Source organism: Motacilla alba, chromosome 6 (genome assembly GCF_015832195.1).
Source record: "Motacilla alba alba isolate MOTALB_02 chromosome 6, Motacilla_alba_V1.0_pri, whole genome shotgun sequence".
In the NCBI taxonomy this organism is placed as follows: domain Eukaryota; kingdom Metazoa; phylum Chordata; class Aves; order Passeriformes; family Motacillidae; genus Motacilla; species Motacilla alba.
This window is the reverse complement of record NC_052021.1, coordinates 36,062,620-36,080,657: the sequence shown is the minus strand read 5'-3', so window position 1 is coordinate 36,080,657 and position 18,038 is coordinate 36,062,620. Positions and strand designations below refer to the sequence as shown.

The 18,038-nt window shown below is 54.3% G+C and overlaps 1 protein-coding gene across 2 annotated transcripts in view; it reads right to left on the bottom strand.

The window, feature by feature from the left end:
• The window catches only part of STK32C (serine/threonine kinase 32C), a 79,457-nt gene that overhangs the window by 8,308 nt on the left and 53,111 nt on the right, over window positions 1-18,038 (bottom strand). For both annotated transcript variants that reach the window (XM_038141312.1, XM_038141310.1), the window contains exons 3-4: window positions 2,319-2,470; window positions 131-304 (exon numbers count right to left, since the gene is read on the bottom strand). In XM_038141312.1, the coding sequence (XP_037997240.1) occupies window positions 131-304; window positions 2,319-2,470 (326 nt within the window). The remainder of the gene's footprint in view (window positions 1-130; window positions 305-2,318; window positions 2,471-18,038) is intronic.

Here is an 18,038-nt window from a genome sequence, read left to right as displayed (position 1 = left end):
ATCAGACTCCCTCTGAGTGCTGGGGGGCAGGACCAGCAGCCAGGGGGTGGCCGGGAGCAGCACGGACAGCGTGAGCCACGCCAGGCCAGCAGGGCAGGTGCCTGCAGGCCCAGCAGAGCCGCGCAGTTACCTGTGGATGATGTGCTGGCTGCGCAGGTAGTCGAGGGCCAGCGCCATCTCACAGATGTACAGCTTGACTGTCTCCTCGGTGAACTGAACGTTCTGCTGCAGGTGGTAGCGCAGGTCGCCTCCCAGGAGCAGGTCCACCACCATGAACATGTCCTCCTCGTCCTGGAAGGAATACCTGCGGGGCCGGGGAGCCGCTGAGCCTCCCGGGGCTCACAAACCCAGCAGGGCTTTTGCCCTCTCCCAGTCACACAGCTCCAGGGAGAACTGCACGTGGCCCCACCACGGGCACAGAACCCCAGAAGTGTTTGTGCTGGAAAAGCTCTCTCAGGCCTTCAAGTCCAGCCATTCCCAGCACTGCAAGGCCACCCATGACCCCTGTCCCCAGCTGCCACAACCACAGGGCTTTAAATCCCTCCAGGGATGGGGACTCCTCCACTGCCCCAGGCAGCTGTGCCAGAGCTCGGCAGCCCTTTTGGATGGAAAATTGTTCCCAAATTCCACCCTGAGCTGCCCTGGCCCAGCCTGGGGCCATTCCCTCTGCTCCTGTCCCTGTTCCCTGGAGCAGAGCCTGACCCCCCGACTGTCCCCTCCTGGCAGGAGCTGTGCAGAGCCACAAGGGCCCCCCTGAGCCCCCTTTGCTCCAGGCTGAGCCCCTTCCCAGCTTCCTCAGGAATTCTCCAACCACTTCCCAGCTCCCTCAGGAACTCTGCAGCCCCTTCCCAGCTCCCTCAGCCCCTCCTGGGGCTCCAGCTGCTTCTCCAGCTCTGTTCCCTTCCCTGGACATGCTTCAGCCCCTCAAGGTCCTTGCAGTGTTGGCCCCAAAACTGAAGATGCAGCTTTGCTCCTTGCACCTTCACAATCAAGCACGTCCAGCTCAAGATGCTCGCTTGTTTTTTAAATCGATTCCTACACTAAGCAATGCTTCCCTGAAAGAGACAAGTATCCCAGGTAACGTCCCCCTGCTCACCCCGTCACTGTCCCTGAGCAGCTGTGCCATGTCAGCCCACCAGCACAGAGCTCAGGCTCTGCCAGCCAGACACTTCAGGGAAACTTCACATTTTCAACTGCAAACAATCTCATAAAACCTACTTAAAATATCTCAGCCTATCTTGAAGATGAATTGGAAAACGCAACTGCTAATTTAACCAGATAAACCAGAAAAAGAGATTTATATTTACTGTGGAGTAAACCGCCTCTCTAAATCTGCTGTGGGTCCCACGGGAGACTGACAGCAGTGGGGATACACCAAAACAACGCTCATTGTTATATTTGGTGACTGCAGTTCCAAGGAAAGAGTATGTGGGATTGTATAATACTTATGAATCACTCACTTCTGCTCCCATCCTAAATGTAGGTTTATTCTAAAACTACGAGCCGAAAGGGTTTGCTACGAGAGCAAGTTCTCTACAGAATTTCAGCACTTGTCAGAAAAAACATTTGCAATCGCTAAGAAACTGAAAAATATCAATATTAACTCAATTGGCTACTCCATGGAGTAGCAATGGATCAACAAAGCAAATGTGACACATCACCCACTTCCATCACTTTGGGTGTAAAACTTGCTCAATTTTTAGAAGTCTCCCCCTCCCCACCGGCCTGGCACACATCCAGCACTGCTGGAGGGGAGGGGACCCTTCATGGGCAGGAAGGCTGAGAAAGGACAGACCCTCGAGCAGGGGGTCCCCAGGCCTCTGCCTAGGGCTCACCCCAAACCAACCAATGACACTGGGGTATAGTGCTCTGCTTTCTAAAACTGTAAATTAGCTTTTCCTGCCACCTTTGATAATGATGTGTCTGAGCTCCAAAGGAATGTGTTTTATTTGGCCAGTGAGTGTGGTGCAAAGCACATTGAGGGATGCTGGTGGGCTGAGGGGGCGATGTGGCTGTAGGGCAGATGAGACAGACTGCAGCCTTTGGTACTGGCACTGCCTAGACAGGGTCCATTTCCCAGGCAATGCCAACTCAAGCTATTTGTTAGATTTCAACCCGATTTTAAGAGTGTTTTTTAAAATTGGATGTTGCTCAGTAATGAGGATATTTCTGCCAGCGCACACAGAGTGAAGTCATTATTGAGCAACCTGAAATGCCTCTATTTGTAGAGATCTGCTGCTGAAAAAGTTATGAGAGCCCCTGGGATTATCGTGTGTGTGGCTCTGCGAGCACGGGAGGCTGGGGAGGGAGCTGCTCACCAGAGATTCACCAGGAACACGTGCTCGATCTCCTGCAGGATCTCCAGCTCTCGGAACACGTTGCGCACCTCGTCCCTCTCGATGCACTGCTGCTTGTTCATGTACTTCATGGCGTACATCTTCTCCGTGTCCCTCTTCTGCACGATGCACACCTGTGCCAGGAGGAGAAAACAGAGTTGGGAGCACGTTCCACACCCTCATCTGCTGCTCTGGGAGCTGAGACCACTCTGCTCAGCACCTCACCCCTCAAACCCCTCTGAGCTGAGACTCGGGCCTACGGACAGCAGCATCCCTGCTCCCAGCGCCCTGCCCGATGGGGAGTGCTCAGCCCACTGCCCGTCGGATACTGCAGCTGCCTCCAGGGCACGACGGCCGGCTCCGGAGAGCTTTCCAAAGGGACAGCTTTTCCAACAGCTGTGTCCGGGAGCTGTCGAGAGACCTTTGGGCTCGCTGTGTCCGGATGGAAAGCAGTGTCAGGCAGCCACAGGGCTCCTGCCAGCCCCCGCTGCTCACAGCGCTGCTGCCCAGCGCCGCGGGGCGGCTCCGACCTGCCCGCACATCGCCGGGCTCCGAAAGGGGAAAATAACCCCTTCGGGGCAGCAGAAAGCGACCAGAATGCAAACTGGTCACAACAACAAAGACCTGTCCAGAGGGACACCCAGGGCCTGTCCCCAGAGCCCCGCTCTGCCGCAGGCACGGAGCCCCCGGGTGAGCACGGAGCCCCCCGGAGGTGCACGGAGGCCCCAGAGTAGCACAGAGCCCCCCAGAGTGGCACGGAGCCCCCGGGTGGGCACAGAGCCCCTGGGCTGGTATGGAGCCCCCGGGTGAGCATGGAGCCCCCAGAGTGGCACGGAGCCCCTGGGCTGGCACTGAGCCCCCAGAGTGGCACAGAGACCCTGGGTGGGCATGGAGACCCAGGGTGGGCACGGAGCCCCCGGGCTGGCACGGAGCCCCCCAGAGTGGCACGGAGTCCCCGGGCTGGCACGGAGCCCCCCGAAGTGGCATGGAGCCTCCAGGCTGGCCCTGTGCGCCACCCTCAGCTCCGCTAATGACACCTTCATTACCAAGGTGACTGCTTTCCCAAGAGCTAATTAGCTATCACGGTAACTCTTTTTAAATTACTAATGGCTTGTCTACATCTGCTGTAATTATGCCTGCCCTCTGTTAATTGCCAGCCGTGGCGGTAATTAGGATGAGCTGGATCCGCTCCCCGGGCAGCGCGGCCGCTGCCTGGGCCGGGGCCGCTGCAGGCAGAGAGCGGGTCCCGCTTACACCGAGTGGAACGAGGACAGGGAATTTCTGGGGGTGGCAGGGAACCGAGACAGGTGGGAGCCGCGAACGCTCCGCGCCTCCGAACGCTGCCACTAATAACCACTTGCGAGTGCTAATGGTGCTCGGTATAATATCATCGAGGACACGCTGCCGCAGGGAGGTGACAAAATAATGGGTGGTTATCGTTAGCCCGATATACCCCTAATTAGAGATGCACAGGATCACCGCGATTGTTTGCCGCCGTCGTTACGAGCGCGGTGAGAACTGAAAATCAGCTGTTGCCACAGCTCTCTGCACACCTCAGGGCTCGCGATGAGGGCACTTCGTGGGCAGAGTGACCTGATCTCCTGCCCTGTGTCTGGACCCCTCCGGTGCCCATGGGCGAGCAGAGCCCTTCATCTCCAGCTGCCAGGGACCGTTCCAGGTACAAAACATAAGGGAAAACCTTCTTCATGCAACCTTAATAATAATAATAAAGGACCTAGCACAATGCACACCACCAGCAGGATCCAGCCCCTGCCTACAGCAGGCTGAATTGGTTGTACGTTCAAACAACCAGGCAAAAATAACTTTATATTTTATAAATTCTTTGAGCAGCAAAGCCCTAACAATTTTCCTCCAAAACATGGTCATTGCTGTAGAACTGCTCCGAAAACAATCCAATCCTCTGGGTAGCAGCCATCAAGGCTCTAAGCAACATTCCCTCCTGATGTCAGCTTATTCCTCATTATTGCTGGAAGCTCATTAATTTCTAGGTGCTTTATTTTTTAGGTTGTGACTTGCTGTACCTTAATGAGTATTACATGTTATTCTGAAGTCATTTGTCTCTTGTTTCTCCACAGTGAAAATGGGAGCCCAGCATAATAAATGAGAAAATAATGAAAACTTCTTGTACTCTCTAATTATGATAAACAGCTTTCTGCAATGGAACAGCATCACCTCCACGCAGAGCAGCACCAGTTCCAGGCACTCTGGGAATGTTTGTTCTCTGATTTCTGCGGGAAAAGTGGATGTCAGTGCAGAGGCTGCCCTGCAGCTGAGCCCGTGGTGTGAGTGGGGGCTGCCCTGTGCCCATGGGGCTGCCCGAGGGCACAATGAGCCCCACGGAGCCCATGGAGAGCTGGGCAGGGCACAGAGAGCCCCAAGGAGCCCATGGACAGCTGGGCAGGGCACAGAGAGCCCCACGGAGCCCATGGACAGCTGGGCAGGGCACAGAGAGCCCCACGGAGCCCATGGACAGCTGGGCAGGGCACAGAGAGCCCCAAGGAGCCCATGGAGAGCTGGGCAGGGCACAGAGAGCCCCAAGGAGCCCATGGAGAGCTGGGCAGGGCACAGAGAGCCCCAAGGAGCCCATGGAGAGCTAGGCAGGGCACAGAGAGCCCTGAGGAGCCCATGGAGGCACAGAGAGCCCTAAGGGGATGATGGACAGCTGGGCAGGAGAGCTGTGTCCACAGCACAGCCACCACCAGGTACTGATCCCATCACACTGCTCTTGGCTGGGGTCTAACTCGGGTCAAACCAACACCAGGACTGGTGCTGGTGCTGCCTGGCTGGGCTCAGCCACTCAGTGCCCCTGCCACAGGCCGTGACCATTCCTAAGGCGCCCCTTCTTACAGAAATGCATCAATGTGTTTGTGTCCCCCAAAATGGCAGTGGCACAAAAAGTATCTTTTTTGTTCTTGTGCTTCTCTGTTCATGCATCTGTTCCTGGGGCAGGAATAAACATCTATTTGGTCACAAGTCAAGAGTGCGTTTTTTAAATTAACCCATTTTCAGGCAAGTCTACAATGCGGAGCAAGGCAAGAAGCAGAAATGACTCTGTCCTCATTCTGCACATTGCAGCCACACAAAGGGAGTGTTTGGTGGTTGAATACAGCCATTAGGAACACGAGAGGAACGGAGCCAGCCCTGCCAGGCAGAAGGCGGGCAGCAGCTGGGAGCGGATTGCTCAAGGCACGGCACAGAAAAGCTTCCACAGAGCCCCAGACAGCCGGGTGTGTGCGCAGCTGCCCATCCCCAGGGACGGCTGGAGCCCCCAGCCACCATTCCAGCCAGGACAGGGGCAGGGGACACCTCCCGGGCCCACTTCACCCCGGGCCGAGATAGTGACAACACCTGAACTGTCACAAGAGCAATACCTGAATGGTCACAGAGACAACACCTGTGCTGTAACAGTGACAACACCTGTGCTACCCCTGTGACAACACCCGAACTGTCACAAGAGCAATACCTGAATGGTCACAGTGACAACACCTGTGCTACCCCAGTGACAACACCTGAACTGTCACAAGAGCAATACCTGTGCTGTCACAGTAACAACACCTGTGCTATCCCATTACAACACCTGAACTGTCACAGTGGCAACACCCGAACTGTCACAGTGACAACACCTGTGCTATCCCATTACAACACCTGAACTGTCAGAGTGACAAGACCTGAACTGTCACAGTGACAACACCTGTGCTGTCACAAGAACAACACCTGAATGGTCACAGAGACAACACCTGTGCTGTCACAAGAGCAATACCTGTGCTGTCACAGTGACAACACCTGTGCTGTAACAGTGACAACACCTGTGCTACCCCAGTGACAACACCCGAACTGTCACAAGAGCAATACCTGTGCTGTCACAGTGACAACACCTGAACTGTCACAGTGACAACACCTGAACTGTCACAGTGGCAACACCCGAACTGTCACAGTGACAACACCCGTGCTGTCACAGAGACAACACCTGTGCTGTCACAAGAACAACACCTGAACTGTCACAATGGCAACACCTGAATGGTCACAGAGACAACACCTGTACTGTCACAGTGACAACACCTGAACTGTCACAGTGACAAGACCTGAACTGTCACAGTGACAACACCTGAACTGTCACAGAGACAACACCTGTACTGTCACAGTGGCAACACCTGTGCTGTAACAGAGACAACCCCTGTGCTGTCACAGTGACAACACCCGTGTGTCACCCCAGCTGGCAGCTCAGCTGGATCCCTACCCTTCCCAGCCTGGCACGCTGCCTCCAGCGGGCTCTGCCTTTGCTCCTTTGGAAATCCAGTCACTTTTTGCCCTGCTGATTCCGAAGGAATTCATCAGGCTGAAACCCTCACTCAGATGAGAGGTCACCTCATCATTTGACAGCGTGTCCTGACTTAGCCTTGTTATCCAGGGACAGCAGGGTGTTCCTGGGCTCAAACAAAGCCCTTCTGGGCAGGATCCATGCAGCTGGTACACAGTGGGGATCACTCCACCTCAGCTGCACAAAGACCTTGTTTTCTCCTGCATACGCAGAGGTCACCCAAAGCGAAGGTACTCGTGGCTCCTGAGGGGCGTCACCGTCACGGCTGGTGACAAACCCACAGCTGACTCAGGGATCTGTCTTTGGGTCTGAACTGGGAGCACTGGGTTTCCTTCTTGAATTTCTGCTCCTTCGGCTGCTGCCTGTGTAAGACGAGGCCGATGCCCTGCAGCCCTCCCGCACACAGACGCTGTTGGCAGCGGCTCAGAGCCACGGGGACATTTCAGCGTGCAACCTGGATTTCACTCTTCTTGTTTTCAGAGCAGAGTCAAGGCTTAGAGTCAGCCAACACTACACACCTACATCAAACACCCTAATCCCACCCAGTTCTGAACCGTGGCCGCTGCTCCAGTTTATAAAAATGCTTCTTTGCAGTGGTTGCACCTTGCCCACATATATTGATTTCTCCTCCAGCTTCTGCTGCGTATTTATCCCTCCCTGTTTCCCCCAATATCTGCAGAACTGCCATTTACCAGAAAGGCTGAAATTTGAAATGAGGAGCATTAACATTAAATTGCCCATGGCACCCAGAAGCATCAGCAGGCTCTGGGACTGCGTGGGGAAAGAAGCCTCTGCTGTGGGGGAAGCACAGAGCAGCCTCGGGGTGTGGGGGACACGGGAGATTTGCAGCCTCTGGAGCAGGAGGAACTAAGTCTTTCATCCTGAAGGACCAGAAGCAGTGAGAAGGCACTTAGCATGATGTAGAAACAGCTCAAGCTTTTTTTGACAACCGATTTCATTTTGAGCACTAAATTTTTACTTTGGAGACAGACTGCAAGGGCAAGGATAGGCTGGACAATTGTGTTCATTGGTTTCCTGAGCAAAGAGTAAAGCAGGTGAGAAGGGCTTTATTGCACCTGTGCACTGCTGAAAGGATAGCCTCAATACTGACTTCTAAGAAGTTCATCTCCTTTAGCCGAGCTCTCCTTGAATGGCTCAGCTCTTACACCAAGACATCATTCACTTTTTCCAGGGTTTCCATCCTTTAGAAAGTGGCTGGAGGGAGATCCCTGTCACCCAGCATCCCCAGGTCCCCTCTGCTTTGCTCTTGTACCAAGAACTGCAGGCAGAATCTTGCCAATTATCTATTTAAAAAAAAAATAAAAAAAATAAACTCTCAGCTGCTATCATGAAAACTGCTAACAGGGATCACTGTTCTGGACATGGCCACAGCTGCACAGGACACAGAACTACTTCCCCTGGCATTCAAATGCATCTTTGTACCCACATTGTATTATGATGGTGCTGCTGGCAATTAAAATGCAGCCCTTCCCTGGTAATTAGCATCTGTGCAACACTGGTAATCACAAAGTTCATAACAATTTGTTCTACAATCCTCACAAATATCAAGGATAAAATCAGCTAATCATTTTTTTTTAGGCATGGCCAAGAGAACAAAGCCTCCAGCTGCCTCGCAGGTATATCTGCAGTGACATAATTCAGTGTCAGCACACGAGCCACGGGAACAGCCGGAGGAAGCTCTGCTGGAAGCATCTCTCCAGGCACCCCAGGAGCAGCTCCCCTACACCAGCAGGCCCAGAAGGGGCAGGCAGCCCCTCAGGGATGCTGCTGGTCCCTCAAAGGGGCTCCCCCTCCCCAGTGCTGGCCCAGAGCTTGGTGCCATGAGCGCGAGAGATGGAAACACTGGAGGCTGCCAGCCCCTGCAGCCCCTCTCCATCCCCCCAGGGCTGGACCTGGGAGGGAGCTCTGGGCACAGCAGATCCTTTCACACCTACCCTTAGTGGGCAAGGGGTCGGATAGCACCCAGAGGGACCCGTGGCACCAAGTCCTGGCCCCGGGCTGCAGCTGCACACAACCTGCCCCTGGTAGTGACACTCGCCCCACGCTCAGCGAGGACACGGGACCACAACGGGCTGACCCTGAATAAAAACTCACTCTGAATCCATCAAAACCCTTCCCTGCTTGACTGCAGAGCGCGTTGAAGCAGCACTTTGTCCTGGAGCAGCTCGGCCAGCAGTGTCTCTGGCAGTGCTCTCTCAGCCATTGTCCCCAGCGCACAAAGAGCCGTTGGCAGCACCGGGACATCTGCTGCCATTCCCACGGCCACCTCTCCATGGGACAGCCACCCAGCCCAGGGGACACCAGCATGTGAGGGCTGCTGGCTGTGACAACATCACCCCTTTCCATCCAGCTCACAGAAGCACAGACTCACAGAAGGGTTTGGGTGGGAAGGGACCCCAAATCCCCCCCAGTGCCACCCCTGCCGTGGCAGGGACACCTCCCACTGTCCCAGGTGCTCCAGCCCCAGTGTCCAGCCTGGCCTGGGGCACTGCCAGGGATCCAGGGGCAGCCCCAGCTGCTCTGGGCACCCTGTGCCAGGGCTGCCCACCCTGCCAGGGAGCAATTCCCAATTCCCAATCTCCCATCTAAACCTCTAGAGTTGCAGTGGTAGCCAAAGAAGTGGGACCCTCAGGAGCCATGCTCTGAGTACAAGGTTATCAGCTCGACAAATCTGCCTTCACATCTTTAAGTGCTGATTTTGTTTCCATTCCCAGACACCTTGCCATGTTTCACTCCTTAAGATATTTTTCATGGAGTCTTACAACTTTAGTTTCTCCCTGCTGAAAAGCTGTGCTTTTCCACAAGATTGATGGACTCGTTTGTCAGAACACCATAAATCATTAAAATCTCTTTTATGCAGCACTGCTGTTTGTTGCAGCCAAGTTGTAACAGCAGCTGATGAAACTTTTATTCACAGCAAGCCTGTTGGTGTTTCCAGGTCGTGTCAACACTTCCATAAAAAATCTCTTTCTCGGTTGCTTATGCTAGAGCCAAAAAAGTCTTCTGACCCAAAATAACGCCTGCTGTTCCCAACAGCACCTCAGTGTGCTGTGTATCAGAGGATCACAGAATCCCAGACTGGGCTGGGTTGGAAGGGACCTTAAAGATCATCCAGTTCCAGCCCCCTGCCACGGCAGGGACACCTCCCACTGTCCCAGGTGCTCCAGCCCCAGTGTCCAGCCTGGCCTGGGGCACTGCCAGGGATCCAGGGGCAGCCCCAGCTGCTCTGGGCAATCTCAGTAGCTTCAATCTGGAGTCCTAAAATTGTGTTCCTGTGCTCCTGGGCAGGTGCACAGCCCCCCCTGAGGCCCAGCAGCCCCTGTGGGTCTGTGTCCCCTCTGGGTGTGCCCAGCACTCTGTGTGCAGGCAAAGGGAACCACGGGTGCAGGTGCAGCTGGGGGGGCTCCAAACACACGCACAGCTAAGCTTGTTTTTTTTTTTTTGTTTGATTTGTTTTGTTGTTTTTGTTTTGTTTTTTTTCCCAGAATGAGCCTTATTCTGTCTCACTGACACAAATGGGACAGCCAGCACACTGAAACTCTGTCAGGAAAAGCTCTCCTCATTGGTACCCTGCAAATATGGCTGAGGCTTTCAGTTGGTATCTGTCAGGGAACCTTTCCTCACCTCCCTGCAGGAAATCATGGAAGGGGGCTGCAGGATGAGATCCACAGGGTCTGAGTCCTGTGACCTAATGCAATTTCAGGTGGTTCAGAGTAAGCGTTTCCCTTTAATGTCACGCTGAGAAAATAAGGTCCCATCAGACATTAAGCAGATGTCTCTGTAATTGAGTTTGAATATGGGGGATTATTTGACTTGAAGCTCCAAAACACGTGTAGATTTCTTTTCCTCGGGAGAGACACTAATCCAAATAAACAAGGAGAAACTGAAGAAGTGACAGCAGAGAGCCCTGAAGAACAAAAAGGAAAGAGGAGTGTTTAAAGAGGAGTGTTTTTCTTTGCTGTTACTCGTCCTGGCTCTCCTCCTCTCCCCCTGCACACCAGCTGAGCCCTATCACCAGCCAGACACCCCAAACCTGGTGCCTTCACTCTGGTTCACACACAAATGTAGGCATCTGGGATGTCCCTGTGGCCACAGCCCTGAGCACGTCTCTGGTGGGGCATGGTGAGATTTGCTGACCTCTAGGCCATGGAGCAGCCCCTGGGGAGGCCCTGAAGGGGACAGGGGCTGTGTGGCACTGTGCGGAGAGCAGGGAGGAGCACAGCCCAGGAGACGTGTTCTGGAGCTGTCACACTGCCTACAGAAAGGCTGTTAGGCATCTACATTTCTGTCTGGCTTTAATCACATGCTCAGAGATCTCTGCTGGGCTTTTCTTTTTCAATAATTAAAGTAGAGTGATGAAAACTCAGACCAACCTGCAGAGATCCCTGAAGACACTGTGACCCATCTTTCTGCCTTTTGGGTGGATCCAAACCTGGATCAGCATTTCCTCCAGCTCTGCAGCACTCCATAGATTTACGTGAGGACCTGGACCCCTGTGCACAACCACAGCTAACGAGCATTGTCTGAATAAACTGTGCAATGCTTTCCTGTGGGCGACATGCATTTTGAGTTCTGTCTAGTATTTGGAGCCACCTCTCCTTATGGCCATGACTACATTCTGTGATAGGCTGGTTAAAGAGGCAAAATTATTTTTTTTTTACCTGCATATTTGACAGATATTGGTAACAGAAAGAAATCTAATTACTTCCAATGAAGATTGGAGGGCCTTATTTAATCTCTGCACCTAAATTGATGTTGAAGTTCCCTGGCCCCGAGGCAAGAACGGGCACTGGCATGGAGACCCAAGTGGCCCCAATGTCCTCGTTTGTGCTGCTGCCACAACACGCCCCCAGGCACCAGAGCTTCCCTTCTGTGCTGCAGGAAATAAACACAGGCCTTTCTTTCGGGCCAAGAAAGAAGGAGGTACTCGAGTTTCACAGTGCAAAACCCTCAGAGGAATCAATGCCACTTGCAGCCAAACGCTTGATTTTCCCTTGGCAGGAGCTTGCTCCGCTGAGCTGGTGCTGAGCACCAGGGCACAGAGGGAGCAGCCCTGGAAGGGCAGCTGTGGAGGCTGGGCAGGTGGACACCCCTGCCAGAGTGAGGGCAAGGGGCTGGACACAAACCCCCTGCCCCTCCTGGCCGCTCTCCTTGCCCTGGCACTGCAGCCACCCACCAGCCAAGCCCCAGCAGCCACTGCCTGGCCCCAGGGAGCCTTCACAAGCCTCATGAGCCCTTCTATCAAACCCACCAGACAGCCCTCCCTTACCTCAAGTGACCAAGATAAAGAAATGTGCTTTATACTCCTCCACATTCCCAGGGATGGGACTCTCTGCCCAGGAACACCCTGCAAATCTCAGAATCACAGAATCACTGGGTTGGGAGGGACTTGAAATCCCCCCCAGTGCCACCCCTGCCATGGCAGGGACACCTCCCACTGTCCCAGCTGCTCCAGCCCCAGTGTCCAGCCTGGCCTGGGGCACTGCCAGGGATCCAGGGGCAGCCCCAGCTGCTCTGGACAACAATCTTGCCCTGACAAGCCCAAAGATAGCAGCAGGGGCTAAAATCAAGTTTCAGAGCAGAGCAGAGCTGATCTGAGAGCCTGGGCATGCAGCAGCCCCCCAGAGCTCTGCTCGGGGCACACAGGGGACTCCATCCCAGCGTGGGGTGAGGGCTGGCTGCAGCTCCTGCATCCTGGCAAACAGCACTGCTCCAGCTGGGCTGGGCTTGGGTAATCTTCAGCGTGGTTTGGTTCCACTGCACCACTTGCTGTACATCAACAGACGAGTATTTCATGCTGCACTGCCCTTTGTTGAGAGGAATTTTTAGCACTTACTTTCAAAAACAATTTTTAGATCAAAAGTAATAATATGGCACAACAATCTTACTGCAGCTCCTAGAGAGAACGACAGGAACAGAAGGAATCTCGATGAATTTTGGACATAAATAGTAAGTAAACGGGAGGTGAGGGTGGAAAGCAGAGACACAAAAGGCTTCTGTTCGATAAACACGGTTTCTTTCCATGCTCTTCTTTCTTTAACAATTCTCATGGGCTTACTCTCCAGAGTGTTTTCCAAAGAGAGGTAGAATCCCAGATCATACAGATAAAATATAGTCAATTCCAAATGTGATGGGTCAGTAAGAATAAAAAAGTATTAAGGAAAAATAAGAAAAGCCAATTTGCAATTGTCAAAGTGATCCTGTACTAGCAGTTTCACTTCAGAGAACAAAATGGCCAGTTGGTACAAAAATGGAAAGCACTAAATTTGGAACCTGTCAACATTTTCACTCCTGATATTTTAATTTTATGGAACTATTGAAAGAGACGTGATTTTGCTGTGCACATGACATAAATAACGATGTCCAGGCCTTTTCAGCAGGCGGCCCTCGCTGGGCTGCGCCTCAGGGCCCCTCACCCCTCACACAGGCTTGGTAACAGCAGGGGGGAAGGAACCCAAACCCACCAAAAACCCCAGCCCAACACCCGTGCTGCTCCCAAAGCTGTGGTGGGTTTCCTGGCTGTGCTCTCAGGAGCCCTTTGCTGTGACAGCCTGGCCTGCCGTGGCCCATCCTGCACTGCCTGCTCCCAAACACAGCCCAAAACCCCCGAGCCCACACCGGGGCCATGGGGGCTCCAGGCAAGGGACCCCTGAGCTGGGGACACCCAGCCCTGTGCAAGGGACGCCTGAGCTGGGGACACCCAGCCCTGTGCAAGGGACCCCTCAGCTGGGGAGACACCCAGCCCTGTGCAAGGGACCCCTGAGCTGCAGGAGACACCCAGCCCTGTGCAAGGGACCCCTGAGCTGGAGACACCCAGCCCTGTGCAAGGGACCCCCCAGCTGCAGGAGACACCCAGCCCTCCACAGCACCTTTCTGATCCTCCTCCAAAGGTCTGTCCCACATCAGCTCTTCCCACATCCTCATCTCGCCCCTCTCCACACTCCACCAGGTCGTTCATCTGGGAAACAAGGCAAATGCCACCTCTGAAGACAGGGACAGGGGCGATTTCAAAGGAGAAGGGCTGTCGGGAAAACTGGGAGGGGTAGGAGCACCCGGAGTGCTGATCCCCGGGAAGGACGCTGCCCACGAGCCCGGCCCACGCAGAGTCCCTGTCCCACGGCTCTGTGGCACTGCCACTGGCTCCGGGTGCCCAGCTCGGGCCGCGGGTCCCTCAACTCAGCAAAATCATGGCAAATCCCTCGTCACAACGCTGCTTCTATTGTGAGTTGTGCACCGGTTGCATCAGTTTCTGCTTCTATTTTTCATGCTCCGTCTTTAATTCATTGCTGAGACGCAGGAAATCCCGAGGGCCTCGTAGTGGCTTGTGGGCAGCTCTGCCTTCGCCGCAGAAAACGCAGAGCAGAACTGTAGCCAGCCCTTGGGAGCTGTGTCCATGCAACTCCCACGAGATTCAGATCGGGTTCTGAGCAGCGCACAGACCCTTCAATAAGAATTGATGAACTTTAGACCCACAGGAAGGAATACATCCTGTGAAGAGGAGGGCAAAGGCTCCTTGCACAGACACCGCTGCCCAGAGCAACAACAGGGTCCACCCGGAATGCTCTGGACAAACCCAGGCAGCGTTTTCCCTAATGAACTCTATTTGCTGTATCATGCTGATGTTCCCATAATTTCATAGGAACCGAGGACGCTGCTCCCGATCATTTTTGACATTAAGTGGTTTGTAATTGGATTGTCCAACCACGAGCATTAACACAACATCCCAAACTCACAAGCTGCAGCTTCCAAGGACCTGGAGATGACCTCAATGTCCAACACGGCTTCAATTTTGTTGTTGCCAAAAGCTGCATCTGACGCTGGAACCTTCCATCTCTCAGCTCCATTTGCGAGCTGGTGGGGGTGTGAGCTATCATGCCTTGTCAGAAGAACAACAAGATCCAAATGCTGGCCATATTTCAGCCTCTGAGAAAATTGTAATTGTCATTAGTGACAAAGGATGGGTTTTTTGCTTGAAGAGTAAGAGGTTTTCATGCTGGCCATGTGAGAGCTGCAGGCTGGTGGGGCTGTGTGGGCCCTGCTGAGGGCAGCAGGAGCCTCTGCCAGTGGCACACCATGGGACGGGAGGTTCTCCCGAGGGCAGCGCTAGCAGAACTGTCATCACATTTCCAATCATCAATCTGATCAATGCCAAAACATTCTGCTCTCCGTCCCTTCAGGTGGGTGAATTTTTACAGAATTCTGTGATGCACTTAGGCTGTAGAAGTCTCACAGAATCACAGAATCCTTTCAGCTGAGTTGAAAAAAGACCTCCAGGATCGAGGTCCAATCTTTGACCAAACACCACCCTGCCAACCAGAGCAGAGCACAGACTGCCAAGTCCTGTCATTCCTTGAACACCACAGGTAAGGGTGGGCACTCCACTGCCTCCCTGGTAGCCCGTTCCAATGTTTCTCCAAAGCCAGGTCACCCTGACCCGGCTCCATCCTGCCCTGCTTCCTCTGCAGCTCCTCCTCCTCCTCCTGTAATGCTGGCAGCTCTCTGTCCCTTACCCCTCTGCAAGGCTGGCCCTTCTGACAGAGGGTCAGGGCTGCATTCAGGCACATCTGCCGCTCAACAGGCAGCATATGTTGATCCATGAGGAGGTTTCCTTAATCAAAGACCTCAAAACGAGATCTCTTTGGGTTCAGCAGGGATGGGGGAGCGGGGAGGGCGTGGGTGGATTTTGTTGCAGAACCTAATGCTGAAAATACTCTCCACTAAGAGCCAGGAAGAACCTGAGCAGCCAGCTGCTGCTGAGGCTCGGTGCACACACAGGAATTCACAGAAAACACTCGTGCTGGCACAAGGCTCTCTCCTTGTGGTCCAGTCGTGGACATGCTCCTGCTCCCAGCCTGAGTGGAGCCACTGCTGAGGCAGCAGCCCGTGCAGCCAGCCAGCCTCCACAGGGCATCCATCCAGCCCTCAGCAGCCAGCCTCCACAGGGCATCCGCCACCTGTGCCACCAGCCAGCCCCCATGGGGACATCAACCACCTCGTCCCCTCTGCCCTGAGCCACTGCTGCACTCCAGCACCTGCTGCCAGCAGTGCCAGCCCCGTGGGGACCTGGGGGTGGCCCAGGGCCATCAGTGTGGGTTCGGGTGGAGGACGAGGCCTCTGCCCTCTGCTCTCTTACTCCTCTTTCCTGTCCACAGGTCCCTGGCTGCTGGAGTGAGGGGCCATCCCACCTCCCAGCCCACCCACACTCCCACACCAGAGTGACTCACCCACAGGGAGTGATGGAGGCTCAAAAAGCCCCAGGCAGCTTCTAATGCAAATGTTAATAAGGCGCTGGGTGTACAGTAATAACAAAGGTGGGCAGCTTGTTTGATAAATCATGGTCTTTTGAAGTCTGATCTTTCAGAAACCCCAAACAGGTCCCCAGTGGGGAAGTGCTGGATAATTCCCAGCCCCTTCCAGCTGAGCTCACTGCTCACCCAGTCACTCCAGACCCTCCAGTGGCACTTCCCACTCTGCAATTTTCCTGCTGCTGCCCCCACAGCCTGAGATCCAGACAGTGAGGAGGTGCTGGACCCCACCACCACTGCGCCTTTCGTGCTCTGCCATTCTCTCCCGTGGCTTTTACTGATGACATGCTCACAGCTTAGCAACATCCAGCAAAGAAGAAAAATCCCTCGGTACTACCAGGGAGGTGGTATCAGAGGGAGGATCCCCCTGTGTGTGCTCTGTGCTGTCTCACCCCCAGCCCAGGCAGCTGCTCCCGTGCTGGATGCACTGGTGGAGCACGCTGTGGAATCAGAGAATCCCACAAGCACGGAACATCCTGAGCTGGAAAAGACCCACAAGGAGTCCAGCTCCTGTCCCTGCCAGACCCCCCAACAACCCCACCCTGGGATCCCTGGGAGCGGGGTCCAAAGGCTCCCGGAGCTCTGGCAGCCTCGGGGCCGTGCCCGTTCCCCGGGGAGCCTGGGCAGTGCCAGCACCCTCTGGGGATGAGCCTGTCCCTAGTGTTAATGTCCCTCACACCGCTCCTGCTGCAGTCCCCATCTCCTGCATCCTGCAGGACTCCCTGGGCAGCCTCGGGGGCCGGGCAGGATGGGGCCTGAGCAGCACTGGATGGCCCCACGCCAGCAGCTCTCCAGCACCCACAGACACCCCTCAGGCTGTGCCCTCTCCATACCCAGGCTGCCCTTTGTCAAAGCCGAGGCAGCCCTGGCTGCAGAGCCTGCCAACGACACGGAGTGTGATCGAGTGACAGGAGCAGTGCTCAGCAGGGACAGCCTCTGTCCAGCCCTGGCGGTGGCTCCAGCAAACCCTCAGCCTCAGGTGAGATCAAGGACAAGAAAGGAAAAATCAAGGGCAAAGAATATGTGTGGCAGCCAAATACCAAGAGATTAACTTTCCAGCCTTTCTTTAGGGGAAAAATCCAACATTTATAAAGCTGGGGAAAAAAGAAAATGGATCAAGCTAGTGTTGATGTCAAAGAGGGATTCAGTTGAGAACAGACTTGAAGGGAATTTTATTTATGGTGCAGCTACTGGGTGGGCATCTGTGACCTTTAGAAAATGGATTAAAGCCTTTCTATACCCAGCTCCAGGCTGTGTGAATTATTAAAGCAACAAAATCATGAAGTAGAAGTACTTGTACAAAGAAACCCAGACACAGCCAGCCCTCCCTGGGAGGGTCAGTGGAGCTGGGCACAGGGACCAGGACCCCCAGCTCCTCTGGAGCACACTGAAAGCCAAGCCCCCACAGGCTTCCCCCCAGGTACACTGGTTCCCTCTGGAAGATTGCATTTCCTGCTCATTCCAGCCCCAGCCCTGGTTTAATCTCCTATTTCCAATGGCACACAAAGGCACGAATCCACGCTGAAAAACTTCAGGCGAGTTCTTATTTCTTCTCAGCAGTGAAATGTAAATAATGAACTCCCACAACCCCATCCAGCTCCTTATCCCTTGGAAAAGGCAGCTGGGGCTGCAGAACCACGGGGGAAGCCCAGGTGGGAGGAGGAGGTCAGGAGCAGACAGCCCCAGCTGCCTCACGGGGACTGAAGCCACAGGAGGCCAACTAAAACAGGCAGAGGTCCCAGTCCTGCAATGCCACCACTGCCTTCTCACATCTCTGGGTCTCATGCTGGCTCTCGTGAAGCACAGTGAACCTCAGAGCAAATTCCCCATGAAAACAGGGCACAAACTGCACCCCGTTCCAGAAACCCCCTCCTGGCTGCTGCTCCTCGGGAAATGGCATCAGAGCAGCCAAAACCTGGGCAACTGCTGCTGCTGCTTGGAAAGGAGCCTGTGCTGCAGGAGGAACACTATGCTGATAGTAAATCACTGAAAATCAAATAATATCACCTCTACTACGTGTGGAAAATATTCCACACT